This window comes from Canis aureus, chromosome 18, assembly GCF_053574225.1.
Source record: "Canis aureus isolate CA01 chromosome 18, VMU_Caureus_v.1.0, whole genome shotgun sequence".
Taxonomy (NCBI): domain Eukaryota; kingdom Metazoa; phylum Chordata; class Mammalia; order Carnivora; family Canidae; genus Canis; species Canis aureus.
In genome coordinates, this window is record NC_135628.1 from 20675076 (window position 1) to 20692655 (window position 17580).

A 17580-nucleotide genomic window follows, 5' to 3' on the forward strand; every position below is an offset into this window, starting at 1 on the left:
CGGCTCCAGAGCCACGGGGAGGAGGAGTGTTATTACCCAGGTAGAAATGGACGGTGTTTACTCCTAAATAAAACATGGGCCTTGGGGGCTGCCACAGAACCGCTACACAGGCCTGGTTGAAGGAAGCAGACACGGAGATTTTTAGGTCAAAGGCACCCTGAGGGTGAGAGAGAAATTCAGCAGCTGGGAGGGAGACCGAAAGGAAGAGAGGGAAAGAGGGCAAATGGGCTAAAGGAAAGACAGTATCCTGGGGCCGACCCCGTGCTGCAACTGGATCGCTGTTCTTAATCTCTCGGGATGGGGAACCTCGGCAAAGCGCTGGCGATCGATAAACGGAATATTCTATTGAGGAAGTTAACACCTCGGCGTTACAGTCTGGGGAGTGCGGAGCGTTGGGGGCGGTCGCGGATGCTGGGAGCTCCGAGACCAGTTGAAAGGGCAGCAGCATCTAACTTGAGCTTGCGCTGCGTAGATATCTTCTCCACCGAACCGGCGGCAGCAGGCCAGTCCGCGTCCCGGGCGGCAGCAGGCCAGTCCGCGTCCCGGGCGCGTAGGCAGGCTGTCCGGTGCTTGCTGCTCGGCAAGCCCCGCTGGGGGTGGGGCGGCGGTCCACGGCCAGAGAGGAACTCTCACACGGCCTTACACACTCATCATCGTCATTTAAAAAAAAAACAAAAAACAAAAAAACAAAAAAAGCAAGAAACAGCATAAACTCAACATCCCATTTGGTTTATTACAAGGGGAGAAAAGAGGCTGGAAAAAAACATTCCACTTTCCCAAAGGTCAGTGAAGACCCAAGTGCCAATGCCATGGTCTGCGAGGCTGCAGCGGGCCTTCCACCTCCCCTAAGTCCTTTAAGTTCTTAAAACAGATGCAGTACCAAACTGCCTTACAATGTAACCTTGGTTGGCACCTGCCTGCTCCTGGATCCCATCCAGCCTAGGAGACCATTTGGTCACTCTACAGGGCCCTGACCAGACGGAGCCTGAGCTGCTTACAGCCGGGCACCCGGCTTGTCTTACCAGTCAAACTGGCAGGGCTGCTGAATTCCGGAGAGTCCTGGAACATTCTGGAGGGCCCAAGGAGAAGGCTGTGAAGGGTCTGGGGACTCTTTGAAAATGATGGGTCAAATTGTGGCAATGCCAGATGTCTATTTTTCACAGGATAAGAATCAGAGTTTGGCCTTAGCTTTTCCAAAGGGTCCTTAACTTTCAAAAAGAAAGATGGGTTTCGATCATTGACTTTCACTTTATTTTCTTAGCTTCTACCATCCCAAGCATTCTCTCCTATGGCCACTGGCCCTTCCCTTCCCAACCTACAGCCTTGGGAAGTTGCTTTCTGCCTTTAGTGTGGAGAGGAACCAGACCCTGGCCCAACAGGCCAGCCAGGACTCATTCTTCTCAAGGAACCCTCTCTCCTTCTTGGGACCTGCTTCATCACTCTCTGCAGAGCTTTCTTGATTGGCATGGACAGTGCTATGGGGGAAAACCCCCTTCTCAGGCAGTCCTCAGCTTTGTGGCATTTCCCAGTAGCACTGCTAAGTGCAACAGTCCCAATACGTTCCATCTTCCTGGAGAGCTGGATATGGACCAAGCCCATCTGGAGAGGGATCCTAGGTGTCTCTGTTCTGAAGCTTTTCCCTATTCAACTTTCTTGGCCTCTGGGCTTCACCAGGTTAGAATTTGCCTTGGCCTTGTTCGTGGGAAGGAGGTGGGGAGTGAAGGACAGTCCCTGATCTCTCCACACAGACTTGATTCGGCTCCGGCTGCTAGTGCAGCCTCAAGATCTTGTTGGAGAGAACTGGTTCTCAGACTCTCTCCCCTTTCTTTTCTCTCCCTCTCTCCTTCTGTTTCTCTCTGTCTTTCTCTATCCCCCTCCTCTCTACCCCAGAGGCCAGTCCGCGGAGCCAGTCACCGTGAGGCACAGGCCGGTTGGGTGGAAGTGGCTGGAGCGCAGGGCAAGCAGTGGTGCGGCCGCCCGGGCTGCGCGCCGAGCAGCCACAGCAGGCAGAGACCGCAACTGCTAGCATCTCAGAAGCCACCGTCAGGGTCCTTCCGCCAGCTCTCCCCGTGTACTCTCTGAGTCTTCTCAGGCTCGGCTTCCTTCTCGGACTAGGTTCACAATGGGAGGAACAAGGCCAAGTGCCTGGCAAAGCACCCGGGATGCAAAGGTCTTTCCCCGTTGTAGGCAGAGGCCTGAGCGGACTGCTTCCTGGGATCCCGGCGTTCAGCGGCCCGTCCAGGCCTCTGCAGGGGCTGGAGCTGGTGCGGCGGGCAGGCCTGGGGCATCCCGGAGAGCTGTGGGCCGCAGGCCTGGGGTAAGTCAGCGACCTCCTGGGCTCCACTGGATCCGGGCCGGAAAAGGTCGCATTTCCTGAGATACGGCTGAGGCCCACACGGGGGCTAGCGCCGTGGGCCAGCGGTTTCCAGTTGACTAAGAGCACATCCCTATGGCCAGGGAAGAAGGAGGCCCTGGTGTCTGCTGAGCAAAGGGCCTGGCCTCCGAACGCTGCTATAACTGGGCCAGGAGCCCAGCCCGGCCTTGCCGGAACGGATTTCCTCACCGCGGGCCTCGTTAAAATGCGCACACCGCGGGAGAGAGGGCTGCCCCAGCCGCGGGTTTGGAGGGGAGGGGGGAGAGGGGAGGGGACGGAGAGGCAGGAGTGTGGTGACACTGGTTCTTGTCATAACCTCCGAGAGCGTGCGAATGCCAAGGCTAAAGGGAGAGCTTGAGGCAGAGATGTCCATCTGCCGCCCCCTCCTCCGAGTGTCCCCCTCCAGGTCTTCGCCTCCGGCCCAACTGAAGACCCTGAAGAGCAATGTTTCTTTCACTTCTCTGAAACGGGGTATAAGCTTGAAAGCTACCCGGATGATGGGGCTGTGGGGTGCCTGGATCTGGCTCTGACCTCCGAATAGGGGTAGGAGAGTCTTTCAGCCAAGGTTACCAGTTGCTTTCACCACCCCCACCACCACCCCCACCACCACCCCCAGCTCGGTTCAGCTCACCAGGGTCCACCGACAGGAGCTGCAGAGAAAGCAAGCCAGGTGAGCACACCAGAAGCAAAGATCCTAACGGGATCAACGACTGGCAGAGGAGAGTGTAGAGGGGCTGAGAAGCCAGGGCATTACATTTTTGGGGGAAATTCTGTGCGGGGTGCAAGGAAAACGTGGCAATAGCCAGCTTCCAGTGCGCGCTGGACCTCGGACACTCTAAGGGTCTTGGTGGCCTTAGGGCCAGGTCCTCCACTTTTGGGAGACAGCTCCAGGTCCCGAGCTGAATGGGAAGAGCCTGAGGCCCCGACAGGCCCCCTTAATGGTTAGAGTGCCTGGAGGGCTAGTGGCTGATTCCGAAACAAGAATGGGGAGCACCCAAGGCAGGCCAGGGTGCGCACCATAAACACCCCACTTGTTAACTGCGCGGGGGCCCAAGGGCCCTTCAAAGAGACCCCGCAGGAGAGCTCGCGTCCGAGCGTGGGCGGGGCTAGCCCAGGGGCCAGGCCCCCCACTAGCACGTTGGGGCAGCCCCCACAGCTCCTGGCCTTTGGGCTGAGGTATTGGGTGTGCGTCTCCCGGCCCATCAATACAGATTACATATTTATATCAATCGTGGGCTCAGAGGGCGCCCTCGGAGAGCGGCCCCGCGCCTACGAAACCAAACTGGGAGTGGTCGCGCGGAAACTCTGGCTCAGGATTGGCTGCGGGCACCCGCCGCGGTGCGGGGGGATTGCTAATCGTATTCAGCATGTTTTGCACAAGAAATGTCAGCCAGAAAGGGCTATCTGCTCCCTTCGCCAAATTATCCCACAACAATGTCATGCTCGGAGAGCCCCGCCGCGAACTCTTTTTTGGTCGACTCGCTCATCAGCTCGGGCAGAGGCGAGGCCGGCGGCGGTGGCAGCGGCGCGGGGGGCGGTGGCGGCGGCGGCTACTACGCCCACGGCGGGGTCTACCTGCCGCCGGCCGCCGACCTGCCCTACGGGCTGCAGAGCTGCGGGCTCTTCCCGGCTCTGGGAGGCAAGCGCAATGAGGCGGCGTCGCCGGGCGGCGGCGGCGGCGGCGGCGGCAGCGGGGGCCTGGGTCCCGGGGCGCACGGCTACGCGCCCGCGCCTATAGACCTGTGGCTGGACGCGCCCCGGTCGTGCCGGATGGAGCCGCCCGAGGGGCCGCCGCCGCCGCCGCCCCAGCAGCAGCCACCGCCCCCGCCGCAACCACCCCAACCCCCGCCGCAGGCCACCTCGTGCTCTTTCGCGCAGAACATCAAAGAGGAGAGCTCCTACTGTCTCTACGACTCGGCGGACAAATGCCCCAAAGGCTCCACCGCCACGGCCGAGCTGGCCCCCTTCCCGCGGGGCCCGCCGCCCGACGGCTGCGCCCTGAGCACCTCCAGCGGGGTGCCAGTGCCCGGCTACTTCCGCCTCTCCCAGGCCTATGGCACGGCCAAGGGTTACGGCAGCGGTGGCGGCGCGCAACAGCTCGGGGCCGGCCCGTTCCCCGCTCAGCCCCCCGGGCGCGGCTTCGACCCGCCACCCGCACTCGCCTCCGGCTCAGCGGATGCAGCCCGGAAAGAGCGAGCCCTCGATTCACCGCCGCCCCCCACGCTGACTTGCGGTGGCGGCGGCGGGGGCTCCCAGGGCGACGAGGAGGCGCACGCGTCGTCCTCGGCCGCAGAGGAGCTCTCCCCAGCCCCTTCCGAGAGCAGCAAAGCCTCGCCCGAGAAGGACTCCCTGGGTAAGCAGGGCGCGCTGAAGGGCCGCAGGCAGGCGGGCAGACAGGCAGACCCAGAGAAGGGAAGGAGCGGAGAGCCAGGAGTCCGCGCAGCCGCCGGCGGGCCTTGGCCCAAGCTGCAGGCAGGCTGACCTTGTGAACTTGCTTTTTAATATTTGGGCGTGGGGACGCAGTAAAAATTCATGTCCTGCTTAGCGCCGCACACCGAGACGTCCTCCGCGCTGGCCTCAGCTCACCCCAGTTGGGGTCGAGGGCACGGACGAGCAGCCCCCCTCTCGTGCATGCCCTTCTCCGTGGCCCCGGGTACCCCAAACCGTGGTCTGGGCCCAGCCTCGAGGCGCGGCCCACGCGGGGGGAGGGGGAGGGAGGAAAGTGGCTCGCCCGCAGATAGCGCGGATGTTTGTAAGGCATCCAAAATAAGCAGCCGCCAGCACCAATAAATAAGCCCATTAACCGGCGAAGTTCGAGTTTACGATCCCCCATGCTTTTTTCAAAGTTGCTGGAGGGGCGGGAATCCTCCTTGCGGGGAGAAGAAAAGGCAAATCCGGCCCGGACGCCGGGCCCCTGAGCTGAGAGGCAGAGAGGGGCCATTTCGCTTCCCCTGGAACTCGGAGTCGCCCAGACTGCATGTCTCTGGCTCCTGGAAAGACGTGAGGGACGGCCCTTGACCCCGAATCCGTTTTTCGTGCCTTCCGCGTGTCCCAACTACGTCCTAGCTCCTCTCCTCATTGGGCCTTAGGCAATCAGGATACAGGAATGGGACCCAAGCCCCGCTCCTCACCTCCCTTCCAAGTAAGCACCCATGCCCCCAGACTGGGGGCTGCAGGAAATGCTTGTCTGCCTTGGGGCGAGAAGCAAAGAAAGGTGTTAAGTTCAAGATATACAGCCTGCCCTCCCAGGCCGTTCTTTCCGTAGGCTAGCTCCAGACAGCTTTGTGCTAAAGCAGGTGTTTGGAAAAAAGTGGAGGAAAATGTAAATTGGGCGAGTTGGTGTAGATTGGAGGCCCTCTCCATCTTTGCACAAGCCCTTTGGAGGAATTGCTCTTTCTGAGCAAGCCAAAGGAGGGTGGTGGTTGTGCAAAACTCTCTCTGTGTGACTTAGGGCATCCCTCTTATGGCAGAGAAGTCCCAGGTTCACCCCTACGCACAGCCTAGGGTGGCCCCTATTTAACCTTCCCTTCCTTATTCTCTTAAATGCTAGGCAATTCCAAAGGCGAAAACGCAGCCAACTGGCTCACTGCAAAGAGCGGCAGGAAGAAGCGCTGCCCTTACACCAAGCACCAGACGCTGGAGCTGGAGAAGGAGTTTCTGTTCAACATGTACCTTACTCGAGAGCGGCGCCTAGAGATCAGCCGCAGCGTCCACCTCACGGACAGACAAGTTAAAATCTGGTTTCAGAACCGCAGGATGAAACTGAAGAAAATGAACCGAGAAAATCGGATCCGGGAGCTCACAGCCAATTTTAATTTTTCCTGATGAAGCTCCAGGCAATGCCATTTTTTTGTTTTTTTGTTTTCGCTGCCAGAGAGCCGGTCTCCTCCCTCTGTCTTCGGCCTCTGCCGGGAACTCGCACCTGTGCTGGAGCCCCATCCCTCCCTCCCACACTCGCCATCTCGCTGGCCGTTACATCTGTGCAGGGCTGGTTTGTTCTGACTTTTTGTTTCTTTGTCTGTTTGCTTGGTGCTGGTTTACTTGTGTTCTGGGGGAAAAAGCCATATCGTGCTAAATTTCTATAGAGATAAATATTATCCTAAAGTGTTGAGTGGTGACTGGGCTGCTTTGCTATCTTGGGGTTCCTCTGCTGGAAATGGCTCCTGTCCTCCCGGTGGAGCTGGTTTCCTGCGGGGGCGGGCAAACCTAGCCCGGAAGGCCGAGGTCCCATTGTAGGCGCTGAGGTGTCTGGCCTGAGGTCAATGGTGCAAGGAGCCGCCACCGGACTCGCCTGCCTGGAGTGCTGGGCTGTGTTTAATCAGGGGACACAGGCCCCTGGCTTTCTTCTTTCTTTCTTTCTTTCTTTCTTTCTTTCTTTCTTTCTTGGCAAAGAGAAGGGCTTACAGGCATGGACATGCAGGCTGGCAAAAGGGCTTGGCTTTGGCTGATTAGAAAATTGAGAGTCAGAAAGATTAATCTTTCCTTCCTCTGTAAGATATCCCAGCTTTAAAAGAAAAAAAGAAAAAAGAAAAAAAAAGAACGATCAGGAGAAGGAAACTTCTCTTCCAGTTTGTGTAAGGTCTTGCATTGTGGGACTAAATTATTTCACTTACCTCTGAATTTCCATACCCTTCTGGCTGTAGATAAATAATCTAATGTAGATTTGTTTATGCGTGCGGATTTAGTGGGGGTTTTTTGTTATTAAATAATTGTTACCATTGGTAACGCGACAAGCACACCACAATTCTCCCTATCTTGTGGAGATTTTTCTTTCTCATTTTCTTTTTTTCTTCTTCCTCTTTTATTTTTTCCTTTCCGAAATTCACAGAATCCGAGGAGGGCTGGGGCAAGCGGAATAGACTAGAGAAGGGAGACATTGTTTGGGTTTCCTTTATACTGTGAAGTTACATGCATAAAAGGGTCAAACCTGTAGGTGCAGAAAAAGAAAAATTATAAATACAAATCTGTATAAATGTCTATTATTATGAAAAATTGCCAATCTTGTTTTATGCAAATGCATTCTATCGTTATTATAAATGTTAGTTCTAGCTCTATTTACTTCTAAACTTAAATCAGAATAAATTAATATTGTAATGCTGCTGTGCGTGGAAAAAAAGACGATGTTTATGTTCTTATAGAAGAATAAAAGCTGTGGAATGAAGCTTTTTAATTTTACCTCTTTTTTTGACTTCTTATCTTCACCTTCCACTTTATCCCGTCCACCACTTTTACAACAGGAGGACTAGCCCGCGCCCCCTGCAATTACTTTAGGCATCTATTTAAATATTACCTAGACGGTCGTAATTTGTCTGGGCCCTATAGCCCTGGTGCCGTAAGGTTTGTCGGCTTTTGTTCAGTTTTATGACTTGCTAGTATATCTGGATTGTGGCTGTCTTGGACCAGTGGTTTCAGTTGAGAGGGGAGCTGCATAGACAGAGGAGGCCAAACAGGATTTCTTTCGGGAGCCCCAGGGAGGCTCGCAGACGCCGGTTGTTTTGTGGGTCCCCTGGTCTTAGATGACCCCCAGCCTAGAAATCAGGGGAGCAGGCTGGGCCCAGGGCGCGTCACTAGCGTCCGCGGCAGCAGTTAGGTGGACTGCTGCCGGCTGCAAGCCCCCTCCCCCAGCACGGCCTCCCCCACCTGGTCGCCCTCCGCGGGGCCACGCGTTTCCTGCTCGCGGGAGGTGGGGGGGGCGCGACGGCAGGGGGAGGGGGCGCGGGAGCGCGCGCCCCGGCTGGCTGGCTGGCTGGGAGGGAGAGAGGGGGAGAGCGAGCCGCGCGGGGAGCGAGCGCCGGAGGCCGCGACCAGACCGGGAGCCGGGCTCGGTGCCGTCCCAGGCGCTTTCGAGTCGCCCGGGGCTGCGGCCGCCTGGCGCCGGCTCGCCGAGGAGCAAGATTTGGGGAACCAGCACGCACACCGCTCGCTCTCCTTTCTTCTCGCTTTTTCCCTCTCCTTCCATTTTCCTCTCTCTCCTTTACCTTCCTTCCCTCCCCGCCCCCCTCCCAGATTTACCGTACCGGGGCCGGTGGCTTCTCCCTCCGCGACGCCTTAGCGGCAGCGCGGGACACGCAGTGGCAGCGCGGGCGCAGGTTGGCAAGGGGCCGGGCCGGGCGCGATCGCAGGGTTCTCCCTTGGCGGCGGCGGCGGTGGCGGCGGCGGCGGCGGGCGAGGCAGCCCCGCGCGGGCAGCACCAGAACTGGTCGGTGATTTAGGTAGTTTCCTGTTGTTGGGATCCACCTTTCTCTCGACAGCACGACACTGCCTTCATTACTTCAGTTGAAATCGTCTCCAGGTACCTGTGCGCGCGGGGGCCGGGCCGGGCGGGGCATCCGGGCCCTGGTCGTGCCAGGCCTGCGGTGGCAACCTCGGCTTTTCCCGCGCAGGAGCCTCGTCCCTGCCTGCTTCTCAGCGTTTTGCCAGGCTGTTGGCCGCATTCCCCATCCCCACCTGGCCCAGAGCAGGTACGGTCAGGTTAGCTGCTCCTAGGCGGACGCCAGGGGCGTGGTAGGGATTCTGGGCCCCGCGCCATTCAAGGTCAGGGGCGCCCGCTTCCATCCTGGGCCTCCCCCCCTCCCCATCCAGGTCATTCTCCTGCAAGGCTGGGATCCAACCAGCTCCAATCCAGGGCAGGAGATCAGGAAAGATCCCTTTGAGAGAGACTCAGGCCAAACTAGGAGGGACAGAGCAGAAAGGGGCTGGGATCCTGGCCTTGTCACTTACCCTTCTCTGTGTAAGCTGCCCTCTGCTCCCAGGAGTCGCCTTTGACTCGTTTCTTCCGTCTTTTATTTCCTCCTTTCTTCCTCTTTTTTCTTTTTCTTTATCCTTTCCTTTACTTCTTCCTTCCTTCTTTCTTTCCCTTCATTTGTCTTTCATGTTCGGTCTCTGTGCACCCAGTTTTCTATCTCCACTTCCTGTCTGCCCATATCTTCCTTCTGGTGGGACCCAGACCTGGCTTGGGGAGAGCCTGGGGCGGTGGTCTTATTTTTTTCTGCGTGCTCAAGTTGGGGTTGTAATCATCTGCCAAGGAAAGGCTCGCGTGGGACAGCTGTCGAGGGCTGTGGATCTGGGCCTGGTGTGTCGCTGCACAGACAAGGCCTCGGTTACGATCACGACCGGATGGCGGCGGCCTTGCGTTCTTACTGGGCAGGTCGGCAACACAGCCTAAGAGATCCGGATGAGGGGGGCATTCGCAGCGTTTTTGTGTGTCCACACGGAGGGCAAGGAGGCCTTCGCCAGCCTCACTGGGCACCTGAGGCTGGGACCTGGGCTGAGGCCATGCCAGGCTCCGTGGAGCCTGACTATGCGGGGAACTCCGCCTGGAAGCTTCCTCCGCTTTCCCAGGCCTGCCTGCGGGTCCCAGCCCTGGCTTTAACCGCGGTAGGGGAGCCCCGCTAGGGCAAAAACTGGTTGCTTGTTTGCCAGTAGCTTCTCCCAGGTTCAGACTCTGTTAGAAATGGCATCCTTGGTGTGGAACGGGTGCTGGAGAAAGGGACCCTTCCAGCTCCAGTCGGCTTCAAATAATAGGGGAAAGGTGTCCTAAATGCTACAACCATTGGATTACAAACTTGAGTCCTTGTTCCAAGTTGTAGTCCACAGTTGGAAGGCAGTCGAACCATTCTTGGTCTGGAACAGAAAATAACTTTCATCCCTCCCTGCTCCCCAAATGCACACTCGTGGGGCCTTGAGACTCATGCCCACTGAGCTGTGTGTGCTTCCCTTCCCAGCTCTGGCTGCCGGCCCTGGAACTGTTTCCATTGCTCTGCCTGCGGTTCTCTTATCTGAAAGGCCAGCACACCGCTTTCCCCTCAACTCCTCTGTGCCATTTTCCGGACCAGAGTATTGGATTTGTTTAGAGGCCAAGGTTTTAGAACTCTCAGGCGAAAAGAGGCGGTTTGTAATTACATCCATTTATTATTTTTTTATATACACACTCAGTCCCTTGCATTTCCAAAATAAAAGCTGACTCCAAAGCCTGAATATTTTCTCCCCAAGTCTCTGGACTGACGAAGAGGTAATATTAGTTTTTTTGTGTGTGTGTGTGTGAGATTTCTTCCCTTTTAGGCACCAGTAAGGACTGCTTAACACTCAGCGCCTGCTAATTACTTGGTAACTGTCCTATTCTGGGGACTAAGGCTCTTTAAACAGCCTTTCTATATATTTAAAAAAAATACTACTAATAATTCGAGTCTTCTCTGGGCACAAAAAGTCAAAAAGCAATGAGGGGAATCCAGCCTGCTTGCAGACAATTGCAATTAGGAGCGAGGTTTCCTCCAGGGTTAATGTTCCTTAATGAAAATCTCAGAGGCACCCGCGAACTGCCCAATATTTGGGATACTCCGGGATGCGGTGGGGGTGGGGATCAGGCGGAGGAATTTACAGGGAAAGGAAAATATTAGGGGGGAGGAGGCTGAGGCGACCAGGACCAGCCACGTCGGAGTTCACTGTGTCGGCCACTTCCCTCTTCCGGCGAGAGCGGATAAGGGGGCACCCGGTTGGTCTCCGCCAGGCTTCGCAGCCTCGGTCTGGGGGAGAGCCTGGCGTTCGAGGGTCCCTGTCCCGGGTAGGGATGTATCAGGCTTTGGGGGAGGATTACTGGAACTGCTGGGGAGCATGAAGGCAGAAAAGGAGATGGAAGCGCCCTCGCCGCCCGCCCTCGCCGCTAGGGAAGTGGGCTAATGAGAAACACACTCTTGCAGGCACAGTGTTCACACGTGAATTTAATTACCCCGTTTTTTGGAGTCGAGGCTTTCCGTTCGGATTTGGGGTGGGTTTTTTTTTCTTCCAACTACCAGAGGCCTTTTAATTTAACCCTGCAAGACTGAGGGGTGAGAAAGGCCCTCCTCAATGTGGCCAAGCTAAGGAATGGGATTAAAGTCAATGCCCCGTGCCCCTCCCCGCTTTAATATCTAGCCCTGGACTTGAGCTGCGGTCGCCCAGCTTCGGGCTGTCCGGCCTGGTGAAAACCGAGGCGGGGCCCGGGGCAGTGGCCAGAAAGGAAGGAAGGAGGGAGCCCTGAAGAACCCATCCTGGGCGGCGAGGCCGACCGCTCCCGTGCGGGCCTCGCAGTTCCCGGAGCCCCGCGGTCTGTGCGGCGGGGCTGCCTTCTCGCAAGCCGATCTCGCCCTCCACGGAGGCTGCCTCGTGGGTTTTTTTTTTTTTTTCCTGCAGGCTCGGGTTGGGGGAACGCGACAAACTTGCCGAGCTCAGCGTGAGGGCCTTTGGGGTCGAGGCACAGTTTTGGGTCTCCCGCTGCGTTCGCCTGGGTCTCCTCCTGATTCCCCGCAGAGGACTCGTCGGGCGCGGGGGCGCGCGGGGGCGCGGGGCCGGGACCGAACCCGCGGCACAACCAGGCCTCCAACCCTTGGCTGCTGGGACGGCTGGCCGCTCCTCGGTGGAGCGCTCGCTGGAGGCGCAGCGGGCGAAGCTAGGAGCTAGCTGCCCGGGTGTCCTGGGATCCCATGGGGGCAGATTTCAGGCCCCCACAATAGGCAGTGCCCTCTCCAGGGCCTGTCGCTGCCCAGCGCACTCGGGCAGGGGCGGTGGTGACTCAGTTTGGGACGGATACTGCGTTGAATTTGACTTTTCGCGGCCCGTCCGGGGTAAACTCGCATCTCCCGGGACTGCAGGGATTATTTACAGGGAGCTCGCCGACCAAACACAACACTCTAATTTAACCTTTCCAAGTCCTCGTAAATTTTTACAGCTGGGAGCCACGGCGAAGCAAACGAATCTGTGGGTCGTTCCCAACTTTTCCACCGGCCTGTGTGGCTTCTGAAACAATAACTCCTTATGAAATATCATAAATATAGATTTAAATACAGTAGAGCGAGAATGCGATTTGGCTGCTTTTTTATGGCTTCAATTATTGTCTAATTTTATGTGAGGGGCTCCACTGGCCGCACTCGCACGCGGGACCCGCGCCTTGCTGATGGCGTGATTAATTGTGATATAAAATAGTCCGCTTAAGAAGTGTGTGTCTGGTGGTGGCGGTGGGAGGGGAGGGAGTACAGAGGCAAGGCCAGATTTGATCTTTTAATCTTCGTTGGCCACAATTAAAACAAACCCGATCGTGGAGCGCCGCGATCCCTTTGCATAAAAACATATGGCTTTTGCTATAAAAATTATGACTGCAAAACACCAGGCCATTAATAGCGTGCGGAGTGATTTACGCGTTATTGTTCTGCCGGGCGGGCACGTGACGCGCGCGGCCAATGGGGGCGCGGGCGCCGGCAACTTATTAGGTGACTGTACTTCCCCCCCCCCCTGGTGCCACCAAGTTGTTACATGAAATCTGCAGTTTCATAATTTCCGCGGGTCGGGCCGACCGGCCAGGCGCGGGGCACAGCGATGGCCACCACCGGGGCCCTGGGCAACTACTACGTGGACTCGTTCCTGCTGGGCGCCGACGCTGCGGACGAGCTGGGCGCGGGCCGCTACGCGCCGGGGGCCCTGGGTCAGCCTCCCCGGCAGGCCACCGCGCTGGCGGAACACCCCGACTTCAGCCCGTGCAGCTTCCAGTCCAAGGCGGCGGTGTTCGGCGCCTCGTGGAACCCGGTGCACGCGGCGGGCGCCAACGCGGTGCCCGCTGCCGTGTACCACCACCATCACCACCACCCCTACGTGCACCCCCAGGCGCCCGTGGCGGCGGCGGCGCCGGACGGCAGGTACATGCGCTCCTGGCTGGAGCCCACGCCCGGCGCGCTCTCCTTCGCGGGCTTGCCCTCCAGCCGGCCTTACGGCATTAAACCTGAACCACTGTCCGCCAGAAGGGGTGACTGTCCCACGCTTGACACTCACACTTTGTCCCTGACTGACTATGCTTGTGGTTCTCCTCCAGTTGATAGAGAAAAACAGCCCAGCGAAGGCGCCTTCTCCGAAAACAATGCTGAGAATGAGAGCGGCGGAGACAAGCCCCCCATCGATCCCAGTAAGTGTCTCCTCCCTTCAGACCGGCCGCCGCCTCCACGCCGGCCACCAGGATCTGCCAGCCCTTCGGCTTTCTCTTGAGCCTGCCTTCGCCTGCACCGCCGGGAGCCTCTTGAGCAGGGGCCGGGAACCAGAAGTTGCTGTTTAGGATGCCTCGGATGGGGCCCCAATTCCAGAGAGCAGTGACAAGCCGGCTACCGGGTTGAGGGGGGAGGGGAGGCGGCTGCTGCGGGATGAGAGAGAGAGAGAGAGAGAGAGAGGGCGGGGCGGGCGCTGCCGGCCAAGCCAAGACCAGCCGCCCCTCTCCCTGGCTGCCCGGTACCGAGACAGCAATACTTTGGGCCGTTCTTCGAAAGCAGCTCGGCAGAGAATCTTTTGTGCGGCTAGATTGTCCTGGAGCGGCGGCAGCAACTGCAGCCTAGACCCTGGAGAAGACGGCCGATTCCCTCCACTTCTTGCCTTCAGCCAGTGGCGGCGTAAATCCTGCCCAGGATGAGGCTGTAGGCGACCGGGCCACGGTGGTCCCCTTGCCAGATTATTCAAATACACTGGAGAAGTGATCCGCGCCCTTGGGGCGCGCGGTGAGGGCTGCCGGAGGCTCCCACGGCCTTTCGGGGAGGTCAAAGAAGGATTGGGGAGAGAAGGAAAGGAGGGGAAGGGAGGCTACACACAGAGACAGTGTGTATGCGTGTGTGTGAGATAGTAAGAGGGAGAAGAGAATATGAGTGTTACAGGAACACAGGGCAGCGTGCTGTCCCTGTGCCTGGCCAGAAGAGGATCTATTTCCAAATTTCACTCCTTGCACAGTGTGCAGAGGGTGGAAAGAAGGAGAGGAAACGGACCAGGGGACAGAGGAGGAGAAAGGAGGGTCTCGTGAGGGAGGGGGAGGCCGAGGTTTTACTGCGTGCGATTGTAAGTGACCGGTCCTCTGTCTGTCGGCCACAGTTCCATTGTGTACGGGTTCCGCTGCCCTTCCCTAACCAATTCCGCAGCATCCTGCGCTTTGGCCGACGACCCCAGGAGGTTCCCTGGCCCCCAGTGGAGGGGGGAGGTGGGTGCTTCTCCTCGTTCTGAACCCCCTTGTCTGTCTCCCTCGCAGGCAACCCTGCTGCCAATTGGCTCCATGCGCGCTCCACGAGAAAGAAGCGCTGCCCCTACACCAAACACCAGACGCTGGAACTGGAGAAAGAGTTTCTGTTCAACATGTACCTTACCAGGGACCGCAGGTACGAGGTGGCCCGACTGCTCAACCTCACCGAGAGACAGGTGAAGATCTGGTTTCAGAACCGCAGGATGAAAATGAAGAAAATCAACAAGGACCGGGCAAAAGACGAGTGATTCGAACGGAGTTCATTTAGAAAAGAGAGAGCGAGCGAGCTAGAGAGAACGAGAAAGAACTGCCCGATCCCTTCTCCCCCCCCCCCCATTCCACCCCAGGCCTCCACCACCCCGCACAAAGCGGCTCTAAACTCCTGGCCTCCTCTCCCCCTGGCAAACCCTGCTCTGGCCGGCTCCTCCGCCTGCCGCTTTGATGGAGGAGGTATTGTAAGCTTTCCATTTTCTATAAGATGAAAAAAGGTGGGGGGACATTAGCGCTGATGGCTGTGTGTGCTGGCTTGTATATATTTTTTAAACAATCTACCTGTTCCTGACTTCAAACAAACAAACAAACAAACAAAAAAACTACCTTTTTATAATGCACAACTGTTGACTGGCGGGCTGTATAGTTTTTAGTCTGTGTAGTTAATTTAATTTACTCTTTGTGTGGCAGAGCGATCTGCCCAGATACTTGAACACTGTGTTTTATTGTGGTAATTATGTTTTGTGACTCAAACTTCTGTGCTGGGTGATGCACCCGTTGTGATTGTGAAAGCTTAGAATTCAATTTCAACTCAGGTTGTTGATGAGGGAGAAAAACAGTTGCATAGAGTATAGCTCTGTAGTGGAATATGTCTTCTGTATGACTAGGCTGTTCACCTTTGACTGTAAACTAGCTGTAAGGATTTCTCAGTGAAATAAAATTTTAAAAGAAAGAAAGTGTTCTCCAGGATGCATAGATTCATGGTTTTTCTCTTCTTTTGAAATGTGGGCATTTTAGTCTCTACATGCTCTATAGACCTGTCTTGTCCATTGTATATATAATCCACATATTAAAGAAAAAGTAATCAGACAAGCTTGAATATTGTTTTTGCACCGGATGAACATTGAGGAAATTCGGAGCTATACATATGTGCAGAAGGTTACTACCTATGGTTTACATTTAATTTTAATTGGGGGGGGAATGAATGCTTATTGTAATGGAGTTAATTTTATTGATAATAAATTATACACTATGAAACCGCCATTGGGCTACTGTAGATTTGTATCCTTGATGAATCCGGGGTTTCCATCGGGCTGAACATACACTGTATATTTTGCAATATTTACCTCAAGGCCTACTGACCAAATTGTTGTGTTGAGATGATATTTAACTTTTTGCCAAATAAAATATATTGATTCTTTTATATTTATTTCGGGTCAGCTCTTTGCACCTTTTCCTCTGGGATCAGGGGAGCGTGGGTAGAGTCTCTGAATGGGGGCCAGGCCGGGCTGGGTTGGAGGAGGACAGAATCTGAATTTTACCTCCTGCGGGCTTTTGCAGCGGGGACCTGCGGCAGCCAGCTGCGCTCCCACTCCCGCCGCCGGCTGCCTGGGCCCGCAGCAAGGAGCGATGAAGGAAGGCTGGGAAACGAGGGGCAGCCAGGCCTAGCTCCCGGGGTTGACCTGTCCCATTTGCGGGGAGGCCCAGAGGCCTCTGAGGAGCTGGGCTGAGATCTCGGGTATCCTTGGCCAAGAGTAGTAAAAGGCCACCCTTTCATCTTGGCGCCCCCAGAAATTTCCACAAGCCGGGTCCACTGAGTCTCCGGGGCCTTCCTCTGGCTTGGGGTGGAATGGGGGGCGAGTGGAAGGGCAGGGCTGAGCCCTGAAGGGCCTGCCTCCTGAGGAGTCTCCACGGAGGGAAACAGGAGCCCGACTGCCCCGACTCGGCCGCCAGGACAGATGTTTGGGGGCTCCCAGGGGGCCAAAGGCTTGCACCCCGCACTTAAGGGCCTTTAGTCAGGCTGGCCTACCTGGGGGGCTCTGTGTTCTGTACCACACTCCCCTCCTGAGCACAAGTCCTGGCAGAGGCAGGGCCTAGGCAGCCGGGGAGCCTGAAACGCCATAAAAGCAAATGAGGGCTGTTGCCGTTTATGGGGTGTAAAGGGCTGCGGGGGGAATGGCTGCAACTTCGGAGGCCCGAGCGCCTTATAGATGTGGCCAGAGGGTTCACCTCATCTCCCACCCCCCTTTTCTTTTCTCGCTCTCCTCGCCCTCCCCCCACCACCCCGAGACTTCTGGAAAGTTGTCTGAGTTCCGACTCTTTAAGGGGGAACCAGGACGCCCGAGGGATGGGTCTTCCCCTTACACCCCCACCCCCACCCCGCCGCCAGGTTGGGACGCCCTCTGTTGTTGCAGACAGAAGGAACTTCAAAGAATGGGCAGTAAGGGTGTGCCATAAAGGCCGGGTCTGCGAACTGTCTGGAATTCGGCCCTTAATGAGTTTACAACTGTCCAGCCCCAATTAAGATTTTCCACCAAAGCCCTTTCATTTGTTTGCTCTGTCTGCACCGATAAAGCGGCTGCGGAAACAGCTCTTTTATGGGCACCGCGCTCTCGGCAGCGTAGATTCCGGGCTCCACGCACACACCCCCCCCCTCCGCCCCAGGGACCCGGCCCTCGCCCACCTTTGGGAGTGGGGCGCCCGGCCCGCCTCGGCGGCCGACGAAGTTCAGGCCGGGCTGCCGGGGCTGCAGTGCAGAGATGCGGCCAGCAGATGGCAGTGTGGCTCCACGCAAGAGGCGCCCGCGCCGCCATCTCCCGCCGCCGCAACCCTGGGAAGTTCCTAAGATGTCGACTTGACGCTAGCCTTTCTCGAATGGGAGCCCCAGATTTGAATGCACTGCGCTCGTATATTTTCTGTGCTGCTCAGGCCGGGCCGCAAACCTCGTTGGGAAACAGGCAAGCGGTGGGGCTCTCCAGACCCGCACCGCTCCGGCCCCCCTTTCCTCTCCCCGATTCCGGAGGCCTAAGCGCTGCGTGGCTGCAGCTGTCCGGCGGCTGCGGGGCTGCAGCCCCGGGCGCGGGGGCGGCTCTAAGGTCACCGTCCCCAGTCCGGGACAGGCCTTGGGCCAGCGCGACGCTCGGAGAACTCGACTGAGCGGCGGACACACCGCAGGACTGAGGCCTCCAGCCCCGGGACT

At 57.2% G+C, this 17580-nt stretch overlaps 2 protein-coding genes and 1 long non-coding RNA gene across 3 annotated transcripts; 2 read left to right on the plus strand and 1 right to left on the minus strand.

Annotated features, from left to right (window-relative positions):
- Nucleotides 1-713: 713 nt before the first annotated feature.
- On the minus strand, nucleotides 714-8023 carry LOC144288702 (uncharacterized). The gene is made up of 3 exons (XR_013356664.1): nucleotides 7665-8023; nucleotides 6988-7301; nucleotides 714-6878 (listed from the first exon to the last, which is right to left on the minus strand). It is a non-coding gene; the product is annotated as an uncharacterized LOC144288702 (long non-coding RNA).
- On the plus strand, nucleotides 3144-7544 carry HOXA10 (homeobox A10). The gene is made up of 2 exons (XM_077856439.1): nucleotides 3144-4727; nucleotides 5925-7544. Exons 1-2 carry the CDS (start codon nucleotides 3758-3760, stop codon nucleotides 6197-6199), a joined length of 1245 nt encoding a protein of 414 aa, XP_077712565.1. The 5' UTR covers nucleotides 3144-3757; the 3' UTR covers nucleotides 6200-7544.
- Nucleotides 8024-11536: 3513 nt separating the features above from the next.
- HOXA9 (homeobox A9) lies at nucleotides 11537-15810 on the plus strand. The gene is made up of 2 exons (XM_077856457.1): nucleotides 11537-13301; nucleotides 14400-15810. The coding sequence occupies exons 1-2, from the start codon at nucleotides 12722-12724 to the stop codon at nucleotides 14636-14638; spliced, it is 819 nt and encodes a 272-aa protein (XP_077712583.1). The 5' UTR covers nucleotides 11537-12721; the 3' UTR covers nucleotides 14639-15810.
- The last annotated feature ends 1770 nt before the right edge of the window (nucleotides 15811-17580 follow it).